This window comes from Paramormyrops kingsleyae, chromosome 3, assembly GCF_048594095.1.
Source record: "Paramormyrops kingsleyae isolate MSU_618 chromosome 3, PKINGS_0.4, whole genome shotgun sequence".
In the NCBI taxonomy this organism is placed as follows: Eukaryota; Metazoa; Chordata; class Actinopteri; order Osteoglossiformes; family Mormyridae; genus Paramormyrops; species Paramormyrops kingsleyae.
This window is the reverse complement of record NC_132799.1, coordinates 23,508,416-23,533,566: the sequence shown is the minus strand read 5'-3', so window position 1 is coordinate 23,533,566 and position 25,151 is coordinate 23,508,416. Positions and strand designations below refer to the sequence as shown.

Below are 25,151 nucleotides of genomic sequence, written 5' to 3'. Positions count from 1 at the left end.
TGTCACTGAAATATCATTTTGATTTGCCTCCACTTATACCGGGCTGATGTTTGTTCTTCCTTTTTTGTTCTTTTTCTTTTTTTGTGTCTTCATTTTTGAAAAGTGTTTGTGTTGATCTCCGAGTCATTTTACATTTTTTGTCTTGACGTATTTTTGTGCACAGACGCATGCGTGTGCCCACAGATGGTTTTGGCATGGCATGGTGCCAAGCTGGAGAGGCTGGACGTTTCTGCATGCGCTCTGGTTTGCTTTCTGACACCTGAATAAGCTTTACTGTCCTGTCTGCCATTGCAGAAATGCCTTGTTTGAAAGAAATAATTTTACACTTATGTCTACAGGTGAAATTATGGACTACTCAAGTAGATCAGCGGAGCGATATGCGAGGATGACTCTTCCTCCATATGCCGCCCAACGTCCAGCGGCTGGGACACACTTCAGTGTGAATAGTGTCTTGAAATGTTCGAATGGAGTAGTGTACTCCTCCGTCGCAGTACCTATTCCTTCTACATATGCAATCACGACCCAGCCAGTCTCCATATTTAGTACAGCATATAAAGATTTCTCAGGAATGCATTCCAGAGGTGATCAGTGTCTTTCACCGTCATATAGTTTTTTAACCACCCCCACGATGGGAGATGGATGTGTTCTCATAGAAACTGGAAAGGAGACTCTCCCTTCAGCATTCCCTGCAGTCATTCCTATGGTAACGGGGGTCCCTGGCGCATACATTGACGCACCACTGGAGACCGTAGCAGCACCAACACAACCTTTCAGCGCTCCAGTCCTTCAGGGGTCGGACGGCAGCCAGGAGCAGCAGTTTCAGAAGGAGCGTGAGCTTCTTGAGCTGGAAAAGATGAAGCAGCTTCGTCAGGCGGAGGAGCTCGAGTGGGAACGGCAGGAGATGCAGATGTTCCGGGAGCACGAGCAGATCATCGTCCAGCAGGAACTGGAGAAGCTGCAGACGATGAAGCAGCAGCTCCTCTTCCAGCAGGAGGAGGAGCGCCAGGCTCACCTTATGATGCAGCAGGAGACGTACGCCCAGCATCAGCTGCAGTTGGAGCAGATACACCAACTCCAGCAGCAGCTCCAGCTGCACTTGCAGGAGCAAAAGATGAGGGAAGTGTATGGCTATGATCCCTCTGAGGGGGTTCCTCCGCTCAGCGGTTCCGAGCAGATACCACAGGACATTCAGTACGTAGGGCATGACGACACACAATTCTGGCCAGTGAAGGATGAGACCACTGCAACTTCCGTGGTTACTGGGTTAGAGACCCCACAGAACCAGGCCTGGTTTTCACTTCCCACTCAGGGAGTTGGCAAATATATACCAATCATGCCAGGATCTGATGTAGCCCTAAAAGAGTCAGATGGACAGGTTCACCTCCAGCTCAGCAACACAATACAGCTTGACGGCCAGAAGACAACAGTAGACAGTGGGGTCCAGGCTGACAGTGAGGATGTAGCGGACAGGGCTTACGCTGGGAGGAGAAGGAGGACCAGGAAGAGCGTGGACAGCAGTGTTCAGACAGACGAGGAGGACCAAGATGAGTGGGATGTCCCCAGCAGGAGCCGGCGCCGGGCACGGTCCAGCAGATCGGCAGAGGGAGAGAGGGGGAAGCAGTCCTCCAAGTTGTCCAGCATTGCCATCCAGACGGTAGCCGAAATCTCAGTCCAGACAGAGCCCTCTGGGCCTGTGAAACGGCCATCAGTCAGGGCCCACGTTGATACTAAGGTAGAGTTATGCTCCCCAGAAAAATCGCACAGGGGCGGCAGCTTGACTTCGGAGAGGAGGTCTCCCCAGAGAGATAAGAGGAGGCCAGGCCCTTTAGAAATAGGCTACTCCGCTCACCTGAAAGCAGACGGGTCCTCTCTGCAGGTAGCACCGTCTACTCCCAAGTCTCCCAAGGTGCTGTTCTCGCCGGTCTCTCCTCTGTCCCCCAAGACCTCTCTGGAGTACGTCTCTTACGAAAAATCCATTGGAGATTCAAGCCCGCATGATACTTTCAGCTCGGAGTCTTCGAATGCCCCGAACAGCACACAGCCGATGGACCTGAACATGTCAAAGCTCACGGCCGACAGGCAGACGGGCTCTAGCTTCCACTTCTCCGACAGCTATTCAGTAAGTGCCGTTTGGCGGGATGCAATGGATCCTCCATTCAGTAAAATACAAGATGAAACTTCTTCATGTCTGGATGTATTTCCATTTGCACACTGTCTTTGAATAGTATTTTAATACATAGGCTTTTATACATTGCCTTTTATCTACCCCCCTGCCCCCAACTTCATTAAATGAAATGAAATTAAATGTATTTAATTTATTTAATTTTGCGTGTGATTTTCATGCGGTCGCTTACAGAGCACGTTAGCCAGCCATTAACCCAGGCTTCCATTTGCGGCTCTCCTACCACGTGCAGTAGCCTGCCTGGCCGTTCATTTACAGCCTGTACTTGGATTTTTCGCAGTGATGCTGACTGTCTGCTGGTGCATTTGAATTTATTTTGGGTTCAAAGCCCACATTTGCATCCCTCAAGACAGCATCTGAATACACATCATATCCCACCTTCAGAGGGTTCCAAGTTCACAATTAACCCAGTAATTCATACTGTACTCTGCCACTGACCTGTCTGGAGTAAGGTTTATTATTATTATTATTATTATTATTATTATTATTATTATTATTATTATTATTATTAGTAGTAGTAGTAGTAGTAGTACGAGTAGTAGTAGTAGAAAACTCCCCATTTTAGACCAATGCTTGACACCAACTGGACTTTTGGATGGAAAAAGATTTACTGTATAAATGAAATATATTGATCTTATGGTGCCATGCTGTCTGCTCAGAAAAGTGAAGTAATTCAAGGGCAAAATCTCCATTAGGTTGTGAAAGTGTTAGATTTGAGGTTTTCAACATTATTGGTTCTCAAACTGTATTGAAACGGATCCCGAGACTGAACCAATGTTCTTTTTTTCAGGGGTCTCCAGACAAAGCGTTTGAGAACCATTGTTGTTGAATGAATTTTTATGTTCATTAATTTCCATCTATTTCCAATAGCGTTGTATTTTAATATAATTATTCTGAAGAGGTAATGATATGGTCAGCCTCGATTGCAGAGGCCAGTAGCAAGGTACTTTGCAAGAGGGAGGGCGTAAATGTAGGGTTATATGAATGTAAATGTTGGGTTATATTAACATAAACGTAGCGTTATATTAACGGAGAAGTTCTTTCTCCTGGGCTTTAGGAAGTGAGCTAGGAAGTGAGTGACTTGAGCAGGTTTCACAGTGAGATTCAGCAGGACAGTCAGAGCTGAGTTTGCACAGAAATGTGAGTCCAGGGCAAAATCTACAGAATCTTAATCTGAATAAATTACCTGTGTCCAAAACTGCCTGTATATAGGTAGCATCTGATTGTCTTCCTTTTTGTCACATATTCACGTAAATACATGTAAAAAAATAATCTCCTTAGAAACAGCAGAGATCTGCACACTTTTATTTACATTCCTTGCGCTGATTAATGTCTTATAAGAATCAGCTGGAAGGTGAGCTACTATAGATTTTTAATTTTGTGGCCCAAAAGACTTAAATAAATCATTTAAATCTTACCGTCACGTAATGTGTTCTTTAATTGGTGTATCCTTTACTCATAGGGAAAAGGCACCCAAAAGAAAGTGAGGCGTACTCTCCCTAACCCGCCCCAAGAGGAGGAGCCCATGCTCAGCCCTTGCGGCTACAGCACCGGCTCCGCCCGCAGGCGCCTTTGCCGGAACATCACCATGGCACGTGCCAAGATCCTGCAGGACATCGACAGGGAGCTCAGCCTCGTGGAGCGGGAGTCCTCTAAACTCCGCAAGAAGCAGGCCGAGCTGGACGAGGAGGAGAAGGAGATCGACGCCAAGCTGAGGTACCTGGAGATGGGCATCAATCGCAGGAAGGATGCGCTGCTGAAGGAGCGAGAAAAGCGGGAGAGGGACTACCTGCAAGGGGTCGCCGAGGAGCGCGACTACATGTCGGACAGCGAGGTCAGTAACATCCGTGAGCCGACAGCGGACAGCCACATACTCGAGAGACCCAAGACGGCACCGCAGTCGGATCTTGAGCAGTTCATCCCACCACAGGGTGCGAAAAAGAGCCCGTACTCTGTGTACCAGTATGCCTCGCCGACACAGACCCCTCCGCAGACCTTCTACGAGTGTGCACAAGCATCGCCATACCAGACTCAGTCCATTTACACGGATCCCACACTGTCCTACCCCCAGGCGTCACACCAGCACTCCGGGTCACAAGTGTACCAGAAATCCCGGCATTCCACACTCTCCGAATTGGAGACGAAGATCACCACCAACTATGAGATCATACGTAACCCGAACGTGCTGTTGGGCCCCTCTACAGACAGTACCTATGACCTAACCCATCTCGGGGGCAAGTATAGCAGCCTGAGGATGGGTGTAGATGAAAGAGGCAGCATCGCCAGCAGCCCTATGTCCAGCATCTCTGCCGACTCCCTGTACACGGATGTAGATCATCACGCCCCCAAGAGCTACGTCCTGCTCAATGACATCAGTGAGCTTACGAAGGGTTCCAGCGGGCTATCCTCCAGCTTCAGCATTCCCGACAAAGACCTGGCCAAGGCCGACCGGCTGCTCCGTGCCGCAGAGTTGCGGGACTTCCTGGGACCACTGCAGGCATCTTCCAGGCTTCATCCTTGCATGAAGGTCCAGGAAGATGCCATGGAGGAACCCTATGAGCTGAAGCTCCTGAAGCAGCAGATAAAGCAGGAGTTCCGCAGAGGGGCGAGCGGCCTGGACCCCCTGACGGGCCTGCCCCACTGCTACCCCAGCGACAGTGGCTACCGGCACTTTCCCAGGGCTGATAAGTACAGCATCGGCCGGCTGACATTAGAGAAGCAGGCGGCAAAGCAGCTACCGGCCTCTGTGCTCTACCAGAAACAAGCCAAACATAAAAAGGCAACACTGGACCCAAAACTCACAAAGTTTTCTTCTATCCATGAAAGCAGAGACCTTGGGCTGGATTATAGTAGCTATTTAACACCCAGTGGCACATCAGTTAGTGGGCTCACATCCCGATCACGGCTGCTACAGGACAATTTTACTTTTGGACTTAGGAAGAACATCACAGAGCAGCAAAAATACCTTGGATCCAATCTTGGAGTTAGTATTGCACAATCTCTCAATCTAGGACAATCACTGAACCTAAGCCCCCACTCAAGATCACCCATCCCAGACAGCGCTGTGTATCCAAGTGGTAGCAGGTCGCGACCTTCTTCCAGGCCATGCTCGGTCTACGGAATTGACCTTTCCATCAAGAGGGACCTGTCCAGTTCTTCACTGAGATTAAAGATGGAGAGTGATGGTACCTCTATCCTGAGGGCCAAGCCGTCCATCCTTCCCATCAGCCAGAGCAGGGGCCGCATTCCCATCATAGCGCAAAACTCCGAGGAGGAGAGTCCGCTGAGTCCTGTCGGCCAGCCAATGGGAATGGCTCGGGCATCCGCGGGGCCCCTCCCACCCATATCAGCTGACTTAAGGGACCAGTTTGGCTCCAGCCACTCCCTCCCTGAGGTACAGCAACACATGAAGGAGGAGTCCAGGTCACGGGTGGAATCCCGTGCACGTGTATACGACCGAGACTTGGCACTGCTGACAGAGGACATGCAAAGTGTTGTGTCCGACAGCGAAGGTAAGCTGGCCAACTTGCTGTGGCTGCATGGTGGCTCTGTGCATCTTCTCCAGACTCTCCATTAAAGGCAGCTCTTGACTTACGTTAAACCAGATTAAGTAAACCTGTCCAAGGTACAAATAGTTTACAGAAGCGTTAAGGCATCATGCACCTGTAAGTAAATGTGCACTTTATTTTTTCATTTATTTAATATGTGCTCTTTATCACATACTAATAGTATATGTGATCCCTCCATTTTTTGCTGTAAGGTGTTTTGAATGGTACGGTTGGACCAATCCGATTCGCATAAAATTTGACTTATGTCAGGCTTTGTGGGACAGATTGCTTGTGTCAGTTAAGAATTGCCTGTATACGTCCCCATTGTACTCGTTCCTCCTTTCTTCTTTTACATCTGACATATGGATTTCTTAATTTGCTTTTCCTAGTATCATATTTTAAAACAATCAAATCTGTTTTATTTTTGGCATCTTCTTGACTAGTATGATTTAACGTTGAAATGGAAGTGCAGCCAAATCTGATCACAGAGGTAAGCTTAAGAGGAAATAGCAGGTTTTATTACATATAGCATTAATTATGGCCTGTTGACAGGGTCATTATACTGTTAGCCGTAAAAGCACAGTTCCTGTATGCAAAGTGCCTCTTTCAAAAGACAGCAAACTTTTTCAGAGAAGCAGCTTATGTTTTTGCATTTTGATGAATGCATACATCTCGGTTACATTTAAAATATATTTATGCACTCTAATGGAATCATTCTAAGTAGTAAACCGGAATCATTCAAACAAAACTGAATTTAGTTCAATGTGAAATGGATAAAAAGTCATATTAGTAAATATTATAGGTCCACAAAGTTAGTGATTTGTCTAGTGAGTCCTGTAGCATCTCAACAAAGCCAGATTTCCAGACTTGAGAATGTAGTGATGTATTGTGAAGGTAGCCGCATCGCAAAGGTAGGCGCATCGCATAGGTAGCCACATCACATAGGTAGCCACATCACATAGGTAGCCACATCGCATAGGTAGGCGCATCGCATAGGTAGCCGCATCGCATAGGTAGCCGCATCGCATAGGTAGGCGCATCACACAGGTGGCTGAATCACTGAGGTAGCCACATCGCACAGGTAGCCGCATTACACAAGAGGCCGCATTGCACGGGTAGCCGGATTACACAGGAGGCAGCATCCGCGCAGGTAACCACATCACACAGGTGGCCGCATTGCTCAGGCAGCCGCATTACACAGGAGACCACATCACTCAAGTGGGCGCATTACACAGGAGGCCGCATCGCGCAGGTGGGCGCATTACACAGGAGGCCGCATCGCGCAGGTGGCCACATCACACAGGTAGCCACATCACACAGGTAGTCACATCACACAGGTAGCCACTTCGCACAGTTAGTTACATTGCTCAGGTAGCCACATGTACTCTGGGTTAATGTTCATCTCAATGTGGATCATCAGGCAATACGGTTTTCATGGAATCAACATTACACGTTCTGTACCAGCAGTGGTCTGGAATGTGGAAGGTGAGAGTCGGGAAGAGTCACAAAGTACACCACCCCCTGTCCATAGATGACTCACTGCAGTCTACGTGAATGTGTGTCATCAGCTCTCCTCTCATCACAGTGCATTTGGCACATCGACCCTAACACACACCCCCGGATCATAACTATTTGAAGGCTAACAGGAAGCTGTTTGTCCTTTATTGCAATGCTTAAGAAACATAAGTTGAAACTAGAAGTCATTTAAGAGTTGGCTGCTGAACCTCAGGGATTTTCACTCAACGGAGAGATTACATTTACGTGAAATGGCTCTTTGGTGATACAAATCCCTTTTGAAAAAGAATTTATAGGAAGGACTGGCAAGTCACAATGATGTTTCCAAAAGCCGGACTTGGATTGGGCAGCTTGGCAGACAGTCTGATTTGCTTTGTTATCACCCTCATCTTGATTTGATGCATTGCACTTTACATTTGCAGGATCTTCATGGGGTCTGGCTACTTGAGGATTGTCTTTTTAGTGTCAGGTCAACAATGAAGGGCCCTTACCAGCCAAAAGTCTTAGGTGTAAATGCATGCGTCCCATAATCCCCTATGCCCCCGAAGCCCTTCCATTGGCTCCTGGTCTCTTTCCTCTTTCACCTCCTGCTGTGTGTCTTCATACATGGTTTGTAAGGCCAGCCTGAGCATGTGTGTGCCGTGCGATGGCAGCCTAGGGTCGGGTTGACTGATGTTTGGGATCCATCTCCCACAGCGTATCACCTACGGCAGGAAGAGATGGACTGGTTTAATGGGCCCTGGGAGGGACGTGTCATGGATGGGAACACTGGCCTGCACAAGCAGATCCATCAGCTTGGAGAGGTAATGGCCTTGTGTTGCCACTTATGTCACCAGTGCATGGCTATCAGTGACACCAGCAGGTTGATCTCTGTGAGGCAGTGCATGGGATTTTAATTTACTACATACAAGAAACTGGTTGTATCACATTTGACACTAACTACATACAATGCTTACACAATGATTAAAGAAAACAGTGGGGAGTGAAGGGTGGCCATCTGTGCTTGTAATAAGAAGGTTGCTAGTTCAAATCCCATGCTCAGCCAAATAGCCACATCCCCTTTGAGCCCTTGAGCTTTGACCCTTAACCACCTGAAAAATGCTCCAGGAGTGCAGGATAGATGGCTGACTCTGTGCTCAGATCTCAAGCTACCCTCTATGTGTGTGTCTGCATTAAAAAGAAGAGCATGATGGGATATATGACACCTAACACATTCCAGTGTGCCTGTACATGTAACTGAACAAAAAGCAAAGAAAGTTTCATTTGGAAATGCCTGTTTTCTGGCCAGGTGAAGCCCCGCTACCCTTACCCCTACGCAAGAGTGAACGTCCAGAGAGACCCTAACGACCACAGCGTTTCAGGTGCGGGCCTTCAAGGTGTAGCACTCTCATGTACATACCCGTCACAGAGTGGCCGGACGAGAGAGGGGCAGGCTGGCTTAATGCCCAGGCTACACTAGGCTGTGGTCAGGGCCCTGCAACACCTGAGTATGCAAATTGATTAAAGCTATTAGGGTAAAAGGGGAAAATAAATGTAAAATAACTCTGCTGTTTATATAACCAGCTGTAATTGACTCTAACTCTACTGATCCCTCCATTAAAAATATACGCAGTTCTGCTTTTATCTGCACTGCACGGCTGAGTGTCACTGTGGCTTTCTGCAGGTGCTGGACTTGGCATCCGCGTGGTGGGTGGGAAGGAGATCCCAGGGAACAGCAGGGAGATCGGGGCATATGTGGCTGAGGTTTTCCCCGGCTCTTCCATAGAACATGCTGGAAAGATCGTGGAAGGTGAGAGTGCCCAACTGCCTTTTTGAGACCTCCTGGCTTAGGAGGAGGATCTATGTCTATTGTTTTACAGTCATTGCAGTTTTATCAGTTTTAATGCTGGTTTTATATCTTTAATCTGTCTTTAATGCTGGTTTTATCAAAACACAGCAATCCAGCCACACAAATAGCTGAAATGTCAGAGGTCAAAACACAATGATCCAGCCACATATACAGCTGAAAGGTCAGAGGTCAAAACACAACGATCCAGCCACACATAAGCTGAAAGGTCAAAACAATATGATCCAGTTGCATACACAGCCAAGAGGTCAGAGGTCAAAACATGGTGATACAATCAAATGTACAACCAAGAGGTCAGGGATCAAAAACACAACAAGGGTCAGCCTGTTATTTCTACTGTGTCTTTATTTCAGCACACATGAAGCTGAATGGCCACATGAGCTGTCAGTCAGGTAAGGCCGTGCCATGATAGGACAGGAAGAGTGGGCTTGAGAGCAGCAAGCTGCGCCTTACTGATAAGTTAAAAAGGCAGGAGGGAGGTGGCAGCATCTGCTCACTGTCCTTGGGCTGCTCACGCACCGATTTGCCTGGGCGCCTGTTCTCTTATTTAAAGTGAATGTGCGGAAATCAGCACAGAGAAAATTTCTCGGATTGTGGCTTGTATGTGAAGCCAATCTCCAAACCGCCAAACCATGTAGAGTGAAAATCAGATAATGACTTTGTGTGTGAGGTTGCACTGTGCGGTCACACTGTGTGGTCTGATTGTCACGCTGCAGTGTAGGATCACACTGAGGTCGCACTATGAGGCCACACTGTGAGGTCTCACTGTTCTGTTGCACCGTAGGATCACGCTGTTAGGTCACACTGTGAGGTCACACTATTGAGGTTGCACTGTAGGGTCACACTGAGGTTGCACTGTAAGGTCATGCTGTGAGATCACACTGTTAGGTCACACTGAGGTCATGCTGTTAGGTCACATTGTGAGGATGCACTGTGAAGTCACACTGAGGTTGCTGTAGGAGGTCGTAGACATTCAAGTCCGTTTGTGTGTTTTGACCCATCAATGTGAAGGTGCTGCATTCATTCATCTCATTGTTCCACGCAGCTGAAGAACTGTGGCATAAACAAACGGCATGCTTGAGGACAGGCTGTCGTTTGTGTAAGTGACATGTGAGCACGCGTGTGGGGTGTGTGTAGGCATGCTGTGTTTGCCCTGTGTGTCTTTTCTGTCACTGTAGTTTCGCCCTTTTCTCTGAGAAGGTCACAGACGAAGCGTGAGAAACATTACAGAGCATCTGAGGAGGCATTTAAGAAGCATTTAACGATACGAGAAACAAACACGCCGTTCAAGGTGGATCTACCTTTATACCTGAGTGGGGAAGGCTGGGAGACCGACCCCTGCTTCCCAATGACAGAACTAACACAGATAAAGAACAAAAGTTAGGCTAAGAGGAGCAGAATGTCCATGAACTACTTGTCATGATCAGATATTGTAATGATCTTGTTGTTGTGTAGTATATATTGTTATAGTATCTGATTCAAGAATTTAACAGTTTGTGGATTCAAACAGTGTGTGGCTCAGCAGGTTTGGATACTGTGTCTGTGATCAGAAGGTCACTGGTTCAAATCTCTGGATCAACAGAGTGATGTCACTGTTGGGCCCCTGAACAAGGCCCCTAATGATGTCACTGGTGGGCCCCTGAGTAAGGCCCTTGACCCCCAATTACTCCAGGGACTGGCTGACCCTGCTTTTGCAAAAACGTGCCTTGCTCTGGATAGAAGCATCTGTCAAATAAATAAGAAAACACATATACAGTGTCTTTCATCAAATGTTCAGCGTGTTCTGAGGTTAATGGGGGAATCTGGATCCAGGCTTCATTCATTGATTCCCAGACAGCCCAGTACAAGGACACAGAAAGTGATGATGAGTGAGGTCACACGAGCACAGACTGAGCCGTGGCGTGGGTCCCAGCCTCACGCTCGAGAGACCTCCGGAGGCTGGCGCACAAAATCAGAGGGAGGACCCACATGAGAGGATGAATGACGTCAGCAAGCAGTGTGCTTGTTAGACCTGTCAAAGATAACACATGGCTGTCACGTTAGCACCCATCTTAAAGGCACAACGTGCTATTTTTTCTTTGATTGTTCTTTAATTTTGTTTCCACAAAGGGAGAATAAGGCAGAAATTCTGCTTCATTGGAGGGAGATGCTGCTTTATTAATGAAGTGGCCCCCAGGTCCTGCTCAGATTACATGCTTCTTCTTCTTTGCTGTGTTATCGATTGACTGGTGTTAAGGTTTGTGGTGACATTAAGCAGGGATGCTTGGAAACCACGCTGCAGCTATATGCATAGCCCAGCTGAGCTGAGTGTCCGCACTCGTGTTGGGTTATAGTATAAATAGGTGTAAGTCTGGGCAAATACGATTAACGCTAGTGAGGCTGTCAGTAATAACCAGGTGCTGTAAGTAAGCGAAGCTGATGATGTGCCGCATGGCTGCTGGGTGTGGAATGAAATCTACCCCATCTTCTGGTTACAGGAATGCAGGTCCTGGAGTGGGACGGGATTCCTCTGACGGGTAAAACATTCGAGGAGGTCCAAGGCCTCGTGATGCGATCAAGCAGCGAAGTGGAAATCTGTGTCAGACTGTGAGTCATCCTCACCTTCCGCACCTCCCCCGCACCCACATTCGCTCTTCGATTATCGTTAAAACCCAGTTAATGCTCCTTAAAATACCATTGACATAAAGTCAGGAATACTCTGCCTATGTACCTGACTGTCGTGGTATAACACAAAGAGTGATCTCAGGGTGATGGTAGTGCACAAATCTCAACAGGGGGCTAAAATGTCACACTAGCATCCAGAGCAATGTAATAATTTGTGGTCTGTGAACACTGATAAAACTGTCTCTGCTCTGTCTCAGGGATCTGAACATGCTGTCCGATTCAGGTCACCTCCAGTGCCTGGAGATTCTGGACCAACCGAAAGCTGGTAAGTGGAGAATGAGCACATCCTGAGATGCATCACTGTGAAGGGATGGCGAATTGGCCTTGCCAGAGTTTGCATGTGATGATGGAGACGACCAGAACTGACCCAGACCTGAAGGTCTACAGATCCGCAGGCTTTGTGTGCCTAGTCAGCCGGGGCGGAGGCCGCTTCCATCAGGCTGAATTAGGAACTGGGCAGACATCTGAATGGGCTCCATTTAGCTACTGGGGAAGATGTGACACATCTTTTGACGGCATGTAACCATTCTTGGTGTGACGTGTCCCCAGGAGACAGGCAGAGGTCCCCCGGAATCGATCCGAAGCAGCTGGCCGCCGAACTGCAGAAGGTTTCTCAGCAGAAGTCACCTTCTTCGGTTCTGCCTGCCATGGAGAAAGGGCAACGAGCGCACCCAGGAGCCACTCCCAGCCCGGCTCGGCCGGGATCGCCCTCTGTCAGCAAGAAGCGGCATAGCAGCAAGGCAAGTCCTGCAGAATAAGTGATAGCTGGCATCACTGGGCCATTCAGGCATTCTCCAGGGGAAAGCCCAAGTTTAATGGGTCTCCCGGCAAGTTCTCTGGGTCCAGCTATACCTCTGCCTCTCGCTTCCCTGCTAGATATGTCACCCCAAGCTGATTCTGCCATTCTGATGTATCTCCAGTCTTGGTAATAGTCGAATCAGTCATGAGTTGTGCGCATTTCAGCACGGAGTACCTTCATACGTAGATCTTACTGTTCCTATGTGAGCCATACACCTCATCCTCTGATCTTCACTATAATATTCATTGCGTCTTCAGAGTATTTATCATCTTTTAACATCCATCATCCTGCTCCACCGGGAGCTTGCTGATGGCGGGGAGGGACTGGAGCAGCGGGGGAGTACTTATAAATGTTATGACAACACTGACAGGTCATTGACCTACAGGGGTTGGACAGTGAAACCAAAACAACTGGTTTTAGACCACAATTTCTTGTAATGATGAAGGGCCTCCCTTTTGCAGTCAATACAGCATTAATTTGTCTCAGGAATGATAGATACAAATCCTGTACAGTGGCCGGGGGGATTTTGAGCATTTCCTCTTGCAGAACAGTGGTTAGGCTCTACATGATGCTGGTGGAGGAAACCATTACCTGACTCACTCTTCCAAGGCTCCCCAAAGTGGCTCAGTAATATTCAGATCTGGGAACTGCGCAGGCCATGGGAGAAGTTCAACTTCTTTTTCATGTTCATGTAACCCCTCTGTCACCAGTCTGGCTGTGTGTATTGGTGCATTATCATCCTGATACACAGCACCACCTTCAGGGTACGATGCTTGAACCATTGGGTGAACATGGTCCTCCAGAATGGTTTGGTAGTCCTTGGAAGTGACACATTCATCAATAATAAGTAGTAGACCTAGGGAATGCCATGATATTGCAGCCCAATCCATGACTGATCCACCCCTATGCTGCACTGGGTATGCAACAGTGCGGGTGGTAAGCCTCTCTGGGGCTTCTCCACACCATAACTCTCCCAGATGTTATACTGTATAAACTTGACAGTAACAGTGTCCACAGCCCAAGATTTGAGCTGCTGGTGCCATTGAAATCAACATCTGGCGTTGGCATAAGTGACCAAAGGTTTAGCTATAGCATCCTGGCCATGAATATTGACCCTGCGGAGCTCCCAGCGAACAGTTTTGGTGGAAACAGGAGAGTCAAGGTGCTCATTTACTTCTGCAGTGAGTTGAGCAGCTGTGGTTTTATGTTTTTTGTATACATTCCAAGTTAGTACCCGGACATCCCGTTCAGACAGCTTCCTCTTACCTACGGAGTTACTCCTGTTGGATGTAGTTTGTCCTCCATTGGTGGTATGCTGACATTACCCCGGATACTCTGGCACTCGATACACCACAAAGACTTGCTGAAATGCACCAGCGAGACACGCACTTTGAATTGAGATACGTCTCCCATTCTGTTGTGTGGATTGTGATATTTTATGTACAGCTGTGCTGTTGCTCTGCTGATTCAACCTTCACACTCTGCTCTTACGGATGGAATGTGCAGTCAGTGAAGATTTTTCACCAGGTCATACACTGAAACCTCAAACACTTAATTGGTCAGTGTTTCAGTTCCATTGACCAACTCCTGTAGGCGTGCTGCACAAGTGCGTAGACATGCAGGTGTCCTTCATCGGGGATCAGGAGAGCAGATCTGCTGTCCACATGCCAGGAATTAGTTTTTATTCCAGTCTCAGCACTGAGCATGAGCTTAACGGAGATTTGCGTGATGTGTTGCCTGGGGGGGACAGCCAGGGGGCGCTCTGCTTTGCTTTGCTGATGTCCCTGATGTTTTGCAGCTTGCAGAGCCAACAAAGACCCAGATGCATCCAATAACAGGCGATATCCAGGTACTCATGTACATTCTCGTGTTTTTAACTCTCTGTAGGCTGTGGCTATCATGAGTTCTCATTTATAAGCATGACCGGAGTAGGGTTTCCCTGATACCCTGTCCTGTGCCCTGATACTGCAGATTTTTTTTGCATATGAATTTTTTTTAATTCACAAACCTTGCTGCCTCTGACTTCTGCAATAACAAAGCAGAATAATGTTTACTGTACACCTCCATCTTTTGTTTGTCTCCATTTTGGGGCTGCTATGTGGCTCTCTAAAAATCACCTGGTAAATTTATTCATTATTCCTCTGCTGCTGTACTGTCGATATTAGTTAGGGAAGCAGATCTTCAAATCAGTATTAATGAGTGAAGCAGCACTTCAAATCAGTATTAGTCAGTGAAGCAGTTCTTCCAGTCAGTGTTAGTGAGTGAAGCAGTTCCTCCAGTCAGTATTAGTGAGTGAAGCAGTTCCTCCAGTCAGTGTTAGTGAGTGAAGCAGTTCCTCCAGTCAGTGTTAGTGAATGAAGCAGTTCCTCCAGTCAGTGTTAGTGAATGAAGCAGTTCCTCCAGTCAGTGTTAGTGAGTGAAGCAGTTCCTCCAGTCAGTATTAGTGAGTGAAGCAGTTCCTCCAGTCAGTATTAGTCAGTGAAGCAGTTCCTCCATTCAGTGTTAGTGAGTGAAGCAGTTCTTCCAATTTATTTCACAGCTTCAAATCAACTATGACCGCAGTCTGGGCAACCTCATCATCCACGTCCTGCAGGCAAGGAACCTCTCGCCCAGAGACGGCGGCAGCTACTCTGACCCCTTTGTCAAGGTGTACCTGCTCCCCGGAAGGGGGTGAGTTCCAGAGCGGGTAACCGTCGTCATTTACGCTGGCAGGTTTTTTTCCGGGGCTTCCTGAGTGCATGGCAGACTGCATGCCCGACATGCTGCTGCGCTGCTGCTTGTGTCACGCTGCGGCTCAGCAAAAAGTGAGGGCCATGCCCCTCCTCATGTATTTGTTGGGCGTCACAGCAGCCTCTGCGCATTCTATGGGTGCGTCAGCAGGGGACTCTCTCCCTGACGGCATCGGCACGGATACTTCACATGTCTGTCTCTATGACGATGCGCTTCCTTCGGTCCTTCTGTTCTCAGTTTTTATTTGTCAGCTGATAGTTGTTCTTCTGTAAAACCGCAATGCCACTGTGCATTCTGGGTATTTGAGATGGCTATCTGAACTACTCACCTGGTAAATGCAGCAGGGGGTGGCACCTGAAGGTTTGGATTACATGCCCCTCCCCGCCACTCTGTCTGTACAGTTATAGGCTTCACTTAATCAATGGTACCTTACTGACCATTTCCCCAAATACAGAGACATAGAAATGAGTTAGTTGTGACATATCCCATCATGCTCTCCTTTATTAAGACACATATACAGGTGAGAGTGAAGCTCGGGCTCTGAGCACAGGGTCAGCCGTCAAATCAGCTCAGGGGGTCTTGCTCAGGGGCCCAGCGGTGACATCACTGTCAGCCAGTTGAATCTGAATCTGCAGCCTTCCTATCACAGGCACAGTATCCTAAGTCCAACCTCCCGAGCCACATGCCACCCTATGCTACCCAAACCACTGAGGGAGACACTGCTGCCTTTTGATTGGTGATAATGCCCCCACCTCCCCCCACATTGGTCAAGGCTTCTCTGTCCGGCCCATGTGGCTGCATGTACAAGAGAGGAAGCAGTATCCCTGCTACTCCAGCCTGCACAAACCCCCCCCCCCCCCCCCCCCCCCGGCTGACAGACACCGCCTTCAGTCAGTCATCATGTCTGTCCCTGTATCCGGCCCTGTTTGCTGTATTTATCGCCGAAGTGAGCCCCCACCCCCCCTCACTGCTGTTTTTTTTAATCTGTAAATTGCTGCAAACCCAAAATGGATTTTTCAGCCAAGTGATGGTTGTCCAGAATGCCAGGTAAAGTGATGACTTTGAGTTTACTGATTCTCTGTGGTTGAGCATCGCTGCATGTGCCCCTCCAATCACCACGGACCTGGCGCTGACGCCACCGCAGATCAATGTGAACGATCCACTGTCAAGCCTGTCATGCCCCGTCGTCTCATAACCAATTGGATCCTCCTGTTCCCGCTGCACCCGCCCTTCGCGTTTCATGGGATTGGCCTTGTCCCGTGTCGCTGTCGTGTGCCTGTCGTGTGCGTGTTGCGTGTGCGTGTTTGTGCCGCTCTTCCCGAAAAGGCAGCTTTCTGCTTGCACATGTATCTGACCTGCACATCCCACGCTCTGGTCCACGACACGTCTCACTTCTAAAACCTTCATTCCATTTGCTAAATGTACGTAACTGTTCTTTAAGGTTCTGAGGGTCGCCATGACAGAAAGAGGCTTCAAACTTTATGGGACAGAAAAATAACAACAGCGACAAAAATATATCGATGACTTGTCTTTATTTTTAGTAGTAGTAGTATATCATTTTGGACTGCTTGACACTTCTTACTAATGATTATTTTCTTGGTTTCTATTGGATAAACCATGGCTGTGATTGACAGTTTAGGATGATCTTTCTACCTGGAAAAAACCCTGGTTTTTATTGACAGCTCAGGATAATCCCGCCTATTTTGGCTTCCATTGGACAAACCTAGCCTTGGATTGGCAGCTCAGTATAATCCCGCCTACCTTGGTTTCTGTTGGCTAAATTCAGCCTATGATTGGCAGCTCAGTATAATCCCGCCTATTTTGGCTTCCATTGGATAAACCCAGGCTTGGATTGGCAGCTCAGGATAATCCCGCCTACCTTGGTTTCTGTTGGCTAACCCTAACCCTAACTCGGATTCAGTTAGATAAACCCAGCCTATGATTGGCAGCTCAGTAAAGTCCAACCTACCTTGGTTCTGAAGTATTGTAAGAAGTGTCTTTTCATGCATATGTGTATTTATTTCTCTTGTCTATCTGTCTCTTCTTGCAGTGCTGAGAACAAAAGACGGAGCAAGTCTATGAACAAAAGCCTGAACCCAGAGTGGAATCAGACGGTCATTTACAAGAACATCCACCTGGAACAGGTAGGTGACACTACGGGGTTCTGATCAATGTGCCAGATAATGTGACCGCAGATTGTTAAGGAATGCAGAGGCAGCACTGAACCAGCTCCATGCTCCAATAATCTCACTTCAAATATACTGTGTAAATACAATGTACAGATCTATCTGTTAGTCTGTCTGTCCATTTTCTGTGGGATTCATCCCTCAAGTCTTAACTCAGCTTAAAATTTGTTTACAAAGTGTCCTTCTGGCTTTTCTGCTCTGACCCCGTATGGATTCCTTTTCTGGGAAGTTCGCCTGGTTTATTAGGACCTCGCTATGGGGGCTGGGCCAGGCAGGAGGTCAGTGGGAAGGCGGTTCTGCCTCAGCCGACTCGCAGGGCACGTGTCGGCTTCCATGTTAATTAGCCCTTGATCAATTTGACTGACTGCATTCTAGGGAGATGAAGGTTCCTCCCGCAGACACAGCGACCCCTGCAGGGGCACAGTGGTAATGCTCATGCCTGATTGTTTGCTTAGTGTGGTCATCGCTGTCTTCACTCACAGCTGAAAAAGAAGACCCTGGAAGTGACCGTGTGGGATTACGACCGCATGGGCTCTAACGACTTCCTGGGTGAAGTGAGTGTCTCTGCATACGTAGTTTTATTCTTTGAAGAAGAATGTTCTTAAGGTTCTTTTCTGCAGTATGTAGTGTAACTGCACCTGTGCTATTTTTCAGCAGGCCTCGCTCCACGGTGCCTCGCCAAGCTGAGCCTGAGTTACTCAGTCAAAAGTTTGACCCACGTTGGGGCTTACAGTTCCCCGCCCTACCCAGATAACCCTGTGCCCCACCCCCAACACTCAATATTTCAAAATATTTCAAAGCCTGAGCCAGTCCTGTATTACAGTGGATGAGACATCACTGCAGTGTTTTGAACATAATCATTCACACACACACACACAAGGGTGGGTTTTGTCAGTGTAGTATCTGTTCGTGTCCAGCAGAGGGCACACTGCGCGCATGCACACACTTATGCTGTGACTCCACTGTTCCCGTGGCCTCCAGGTGCTGATCGACCTGTCAAATACGGTTCAGCTGGATAACACTCCCCGCTGGCTGGCCCTCAAGGAGCAGGGCGATGTTATCGACCACGGCCGCGCTCCCCCAGGCCAGAGCGCTCTGGGGTCCAAGTCCTCCGTCATCAAGAGCCGGAGCCACGGCGTCTTCCCCGATCCGTCCAAGGGTGCGTTACGCCTCCAGTGGCTGCTCTGAAACACCATATTTTACTGTTTATGCTGAAGTCCAATGTGGTTTGCTATAGCCATGTACAGCTGAGAGAGCAGGGGTCAGACAGTCCCTGGGGAGACTGGGGTTAATGACCCTGCTAAGGGGTAGAGATGAAATAATATAAAAATGTAATGTGACCAAAATGATCTCGGTTATCAGTATTGTCACGCTATTGTGAAAATGTGCTGAAAATGTTCAAGAAGTACTGATTCTCAAACTGAAATTATTTCACCAAGTTTTATATTGAAAGCCACAAGTAAACTTAGCAGCACTGTGCACTTTATATTTGCATAAACATTAAAGTAATAACATGAAGTAATAAGCCAATACCTTATGGCAACACATGAAAGCCATATATAATGCGCATTAACACTAAAAACCACCAGAGCGCTCTCACTGCCTACTACCGACACTAAACAAACCCATGTTGCATTCTGCACCTGTGCACCTACATCTGGGAGACTGCTGTCAACTTTGATTAATGCTGAACAATATTTAATGTGTTTGTTTTTTTTCAAAGCATGGTAACCAACCACAGTTTTAATGACTATTAAAATTTGAAACAGTAATACTAATCGTCAGGAATTTTATCGTGGTTTACTTTGAAATCTGAAACCATTTTATCCCTTATCATGGGCCCAACAATGAATTACTGTGCGAACCCTGGGATTTGAACCAGCGACCTTCAGATCATGTCCTAACCCACTGAGCTGCACACTGTCCCCTGCAGTTTTGATCTCATTTGAGGAATTGGACTCACAGTGTTGACAGCCAGGACATTGTGACTGGGGAAAACGATACACTCTACACATCCAGACAGACCCAGAATGTGGGATTCGAGTACAGAACCGCTAGGGCCTGTGTTTCGGGCTGTCATTGGCTGTGGTACCGCTGCCGTGTCACTCTGCAAAGTAAGAGAGTATGCTGACCGAGAGTCTGCTTCCGGAGGGTTTGGATTTGCTCCACGATACCACAGTAATTCGGCAACAATTTGGAGCCTGTAGGTGGCATCTCCTCGGAGATGTTCCAGACAGCACCGAGGCAGGCTGCTCTCTATCCCGACTTGAAGGGCACCATCCTGGGCCTTGGGTTTCTCCTTCAATCAGATGGCAGTTAAATTTAGCTTCCTCTCCAGACAGAGAGGCTCACGGCTCATCTAAATATAGCTACTGGTGGGTGGGGAAACGGCGGAAAAATGAGAGAGCTGCTCCCGTAAGCACCGGAATAACGGATGCTAGTGGGAGCCAAGCAGGAAGCGGAGCTGCCCTCAAGTGTGGATGCAGGCCCGGGACCCGAGAGGGGGCGTTAATGCAGGCTGGAGTGGGGCATCTGCACAGAGTACCCTGGAGTACACCAGGGTAAATCGGAGCAAACCTTGTCCCAAGCAGTATAGGGCACAGGGTAGGACTCGGGCTGCCAGTCCACACAGGACATATCCCACAATGTCAAAACACTGATTTCTAGTGGTAGGGAGCCAGGGGCAAACAGGGGCAAATGCCCAGAGGTGGAGATTTCAGGTCCAGAGAGTACAAATCCAGACCAAGATTTTCTTTCAACTAACCAGTTTGAGTATAAAAAGTCACAGTCACAGAGTACTCAACTAGATTTGAACTCTCTGGACCTGAAATCTCCACCTCTGCAAATGCTACACACAGTGCAGGGGCAGGATTCGAGCTGCTGTTCATGGTGTGTACTAGGACCACCCAGGGACGGATTACGGACCAGGCCAGTGGGGCCGCTGCCCAGGGGCCCTTGGGGCCCGTGGGGCCCCTAGCCCAAAACAATTTGCAACGCTTATCAACAATGTATTTTCGTTTGTCTATTTTAGGGGGCTTACATTCTTTGATCCTCTGCCTACAAGGGCCCCTGACCCTATAGGGCCTCTGATGGAAACATGGAGGGAGGGCGTTTGGCTGCCAAGGGCCCTTGAATTGTGGTGGTTGTGGTGGTGGTGCTGGTGGTGGTGGTGGTGGTGGAGTGGGGGGGGGGCCCTCGCGAACGTTTTGCCCAGGGGCCCACACAACCCATAATCCGTCCCTGGGACCACCCTATTACAGTAATAAATTAGGGCACTGTGCCTGTGATCAGAAGGGTGCCACTTAAGTCCCAGGGTGATGTCAACACTGGAGCCTCTGAGCAAGGCCCTTAAACCCCAGTCGCTCCAGGGACGGTCTGACCTGCTTACTCAAAAATGTTTGTTGCTTTGGATGAAAATGTCTGCTAAATAAATAAAATGTGGAGCCACACATGCTGAAGCCCCTGTGAGGCCTGATTGAAGCCCATGTTAAGTCCACATTAAGCCCCCTGAGGCCCATTGAGGTCCACATTAAGCCCCCTGAGGCCCATTGAGGTCCGCAATAAGCCCCCTGAGGCCCATTGAGGTCCACATTAAGCCCCCTGAGGCCCATTGAGGTCCGCATTAAGCCCCCTGAGGCCCATAGAGGTCCGCATTAAGCCCCCTGAGGCCCGACTGAGGTCCGCATTAAGCCCCGTGAGGCCCATTGAGGTCCGCATTAAGCCCCCTGAGGCCCATAGAGGTCCGCATTAAGCCCCCTGAGGCCCATTGAGGTCCGCATTAAGCCCCCTGAGGCCCATAGAGGTCCGCATTAAGCCCCCTGAGGCCCATTGAGGTCCACATTAAGCCCCCTGAGGCCCACTGAGGTCCACATTAGACCCCTTGAGGCCCACTGAGGTCCACATTAAGCCCCCTGAGGCCCATTGAGGTCCGCATTAAGCCCCCTGAGGCCCTTAGAGGTCCGCATTAAGCCCCCTGAGGCCCATTGAGGTCCGCATTAAGCCCCGTGAGGCCCATTGAGGTCCACATTAAGCCCCCTGAGGCCCATTGAGGTCCGCATTAAGCCCCCTGAGGCCCATTGAGGTCCACATTAAGCCCCCTGAGGCCAATTGAGGTCCGCATTAAGCCCCCTGAGGCCCATAGAGGTCCGCATTAAGCCCCCTGAGGCCCATTGAGGTCCGCATTAAGCCCCCTGAGGCCCGATTGAGGTCCGCATTAAGCCCCCTGAGGCCCACTGAGGTCCACATTAAGCCCCCTGAGGCCCATTGAGGTCCGCATTAAGCCCCCTGAGGCCCATTGAGGTCCGCATTAAGCCCCCTGAGGCCCATAGAGGTCCGCATTAAGCCCCCTGAGGCCCATTGAGGTCCACATTAAGCCCCCTGAGGCCCACTGAGGTCCACATTAGACCCCTTGAGGCCCACTGAGGTCCACATTAAGCCCCCTGAGGCCCATTGAGGTCCGCATTAAGCCCCCTGAGGCCCTTAGAGGTCCGCATTAAGCCCCCTGAGGCCCATTGAGGTCCGCATTAAGCCCCGTGAGGCCCATTGAGGTCCACATTAAGCCCCCTGAGGCCCATTGAGGTCCGCATTAAGCCCCCTGAGGCCCATTGAGGTCCACATTAAGCCCCCTGAGGCCAATTGAGGTCCGCATTAAGCCCCCTGAGGCCCATAGAGGTCCGCATTAAGCCCCCTGAGGCCCATTGAGGTCCGCATTAAGCCCCCTGAGGCCCGATTGAGGTCCGCATTAAGCCCCCTGAGGCCCACTGAGGTCCACATTAAGCCCCCTGAGGCCCATTGAGGTCCGCATTAAGCCCCGTGAGGCCCGATTGAGGTCCGCATTAAGCCCCCTGAGGCCCACTGAGGTCCACATTAAGCCCCCTGAGGCCCATTGAGGTCCGCATTAAGCCCCCTGAGGCCCATTGAGGTCCACATTAGACCCCTTGAGGCCCACTGAGGTCCGCATTAAGCCCCTGTGAGGCCTGATTGAGGCCTATGTTAAGCCCCCTGAGGCCTATTGATTTTCGCATTAAGCCCTCTGAGGCCCATTGAGGTCCGCATTAAGCCCCCTGAGGCCCATTGAGGTCCGCATTAAGCCCCGTGAGGCCTGATTGAGGTCCGCATTAAACCCCCATGTGGCCCGGTTGAGGTCCGCATTAAACCCCCATGTGGCCCGGTTGAGGTCCGCATTAAAGCCCAGTGAGGCCCGATTGAGGTCCGCATTAAGCCCCCTGAGGCCCACTTAGGTCTGCATAATCCCCTGTGAGGCCTGCATGAAGTCCACATTAAGCCTCTGTAAGGTCCGTTTGAGGTCCATGCTGCTCATTATCTCTGGCTCTGCTCCCTCAGACATGCAGCTCCCCACTATTGAGAAGTCCCACAGTAGCCCCGGCAGCTCAAAGTCCTCCTCCGAGGGACATCTCCGCTCCCACGGTCCATCCCGCAGCCAGAGCAAGAGCAGTGTGGGGCAGACGCTTCCAGAAGAGCCCGTGCCAGGCACCGACCCGGCCATCCAGCATCTGCGCACCCAGCCAGGTAGGCGACCCCCCCTGCAAGCCCCTCGCACAGCTTCCTGTGTGTGCTTCCGCAGGGCGGGGAGTCCCAGTATTTACGACTGATGAGGGTCAGGCACGCCAGCTGATCCTGTCCAGCTCACGACTTTGTCTTATTAAATCCATTCTATTGATTGAGTGATCAATCGGCCCCAACAGAATAAAAAATAGTGTAACTTCATTCTGCTAAACAGCGATAGTATGACAGGTGAGGAGTTGGACATTATGGACCAGCAAGACCGGCATATGCTGCTTTAAACATCAGTCATTCTCACACTATACTGAAGTAAGAGCCGGCTAGGTTGTTGTGTCTAAAAACACTTCAGAGATTAAATAATCCAATTTCCCAGTATGCATCTGGGCCAGAAATAGAGGACCCTGTTAGTGTGGATGGACCTGCAGGCCCACCGACAGTCAGAAACTCAGAGTGACTAAATGTAGACGGACCCTTCTGATGCTCTCCCCACAAACCACTGAGCAGGCGGCTTTCCATTCCGGCCCTGCTCTTAATTAATTAAGCATGACTGAGGAATTCATCTAATGCATCCCAGTTTAAAGGACCTTTATGGAATACGTCTGTTGTGGGTTTTTCAATCACATTAAAAGCAAAAAAAAAGTATGTCCTCATTTGTTAATTACATTTATTTTTATCAGTCCTATAGTTGATTGTTGAAGGTTTATGGACAAATAATAAGCTATATTTACATTAGTGATATAAGCCACTTAGAAACTTAAGAGTAGAGGCGGAACAGGGAGCTGGTTATTCATACTGAACCTGCAGGCTGCTCAGTGTTTAGCATGAACATGACCAACACATGCCTCATCACTTAGTTGCTCAGCAGTCACCACTCCTGACGATCTGCCTGGCTCCTATCACGTGACTTGTTGCTTAGCAACTTGGCAGTCATCGCTCCTGATGCTGCACCTGTCTCCCATCACGAGCCTCATTGCTCAGCAGCAAGGCGGTCAGCGTTCCTGACACGGTTCCTGTCTCTCATCACGTGCCTCGTCACTTAGCGACTCGGCGATCATCGTTCCTGACACGGTTCCTGTCTCCCATACAGTGCGGCCCAGCCAGAGGACGTCCGGCAGCACTGTGAAGAACACCTCCGTGGTGAGCACTTTTGCTGCCACCGATCTCAACCTGGAGGAGGAGGACGGTGCTGATGCCATAGACAGCGCCATCTTCCACGTACCACAGATGTGAGTGCCTCATCCGACAGGTTTCCCCCATAAACATAGACTGTTACTAGGTTCCATGTTTAAAAAAAAAAGAATGAAACACATGGTACCATCTACATGAAATATTTTCTGGTTTGTTCTTGAGAAACCTCTCTGCTGTCTGCACCAGAATCTCCCCCTGGTATCAATAAAGTTCATCTCATCTCATCTTAACACAGAACAGTTTTAAATAGTTAAATATAGTTCATCTGCAAGCAGATACATGTGGATGACTTACATAATGATAATGACTGTAATATGATGAAACACATTTTCTCTTTATGACACTTTGTTAGTGAAAGTGATTGTAACTGAAATGGTAGCACTTTAACGTGCCACTGTTTTGAGCAGTGGGAAGACCATCCCAAACGGGACAGATGGCATGCGAGGACTTGACCACCTGGGGTCTGCAGAAAACATAGGTAAGTAAGCAGGTGGAGGTGTTAGCATCTTCTGGAAGTTTGCTCTGCCTTTATCCCCATGTGCCTCCATGATTGGACAGTCCTGTGGGCTAATAACAGGAGTGAACATGAATTAGATAGTACTATGTCTGATTGGTAGGCATGAGCATGAATTGGTTAGTCCTGTGGGTCATTGACAGGCATGAGCACAAATTGGATGGTCCTTTAGGCGATTGACAGAGAGAGCCTGAATTGGATGGTCTTTTGGGTGACTGACAGAGGGAGCACAAATTGGATGGTCCTTTAGGCGATTGACAGAGAGAGCCTGAATTGGATGGTCTTTTGGGTGACTGACAGAGGGAGCACAAATTGGATGGTCCTTTAGGTGATTGACAGAGAGAGCCTGAATTGGATGGTCCTTTGGGTGACTGACAGAGGGAGCACAAATTGGATGGTCCTTTAGGTGATTGACAGAGAGAGCCTGAATTTGATGGTCTTTTGGGTGATTGACAG

The 25,151-nt window shown here is 49.0% G+C and overlaps 1 protein-coding gene across 7 annotated transcripts in view; it reads left to right on the top strand.

The window, feature by feature from the left end:
• LOC111846157 (protein piccolo-like) overlaps positions 1-25,151 on the top strand; it is a 59,828-nt gene that overhangs the window by 28,506 nt on the left and 6,171 nt on the right. For 2 of the 7 annotated variants that reach the window (XM_072709885.1, XM_072709884.1), the window contains exons 5-22: positions 339-2,119; positions 3,645-5,694; positions 7,942-8,048; positions 8,534-8,606; positions 8,909-9,034; positions 9,445-9,483; positions 11,569-11,677; positions 11,953-12,020; positions 12,305-12,495; positions 14,353-14,403; positions 15,094-15,224; positions 16,305-16,331; positions 17,335-17,428; positions 17,953-18,024; positions 18,452-18,629; positions 22,814-22,999; positions 24,081-24,219; positions 24,589-24,659. In XM_072709885.1, coding sequence (XP_072565986.1) covers positions 339-2,119; positions 3,645-5,694; positions 7,942-8,048; positions 8,534-8,606; positions 8,909-9,034; positions 9,445-9,483; positions 11,569-11,677; positions 11,953-12,020; positions 12,305-12,495; positions 14,353-14,403; positions 15,094-15,224; positions 16,305-16,331; positions 17,335-17,428; positions 17,953-18,024; positions 18,452-18,629; positions 22,814-22,999; positions 24,081-24,219; positions 24,589-24,659 — 5,493 coding nt within the window. Of the gene's footprint in view, positions 1-14; positions 2,120-3,644; positions 5,695-7,941; positions 8,049-8,533; positions 8,607-8,908; positions 9,035-9,444; positions 9,484-11,568; positions 11,678-11,952; positions 12,021-12,304; positions 12,496-14,352; positions 14,404-15,093; positions 15,225-16,304; positions 16,332-17,334; positions 17,429-17,952; positions 18,025-18,451; positions 18,630-22,813; positions 23,000-24,080; positions 24,220-24,588; positions 24,660-25,151 lie in introns of those variants that run through there. The other 5 variants (XM_072709888.1, XM_072709887.1, XM_023816099.2 and 2 more) reach the window with 4 other exon arrangements.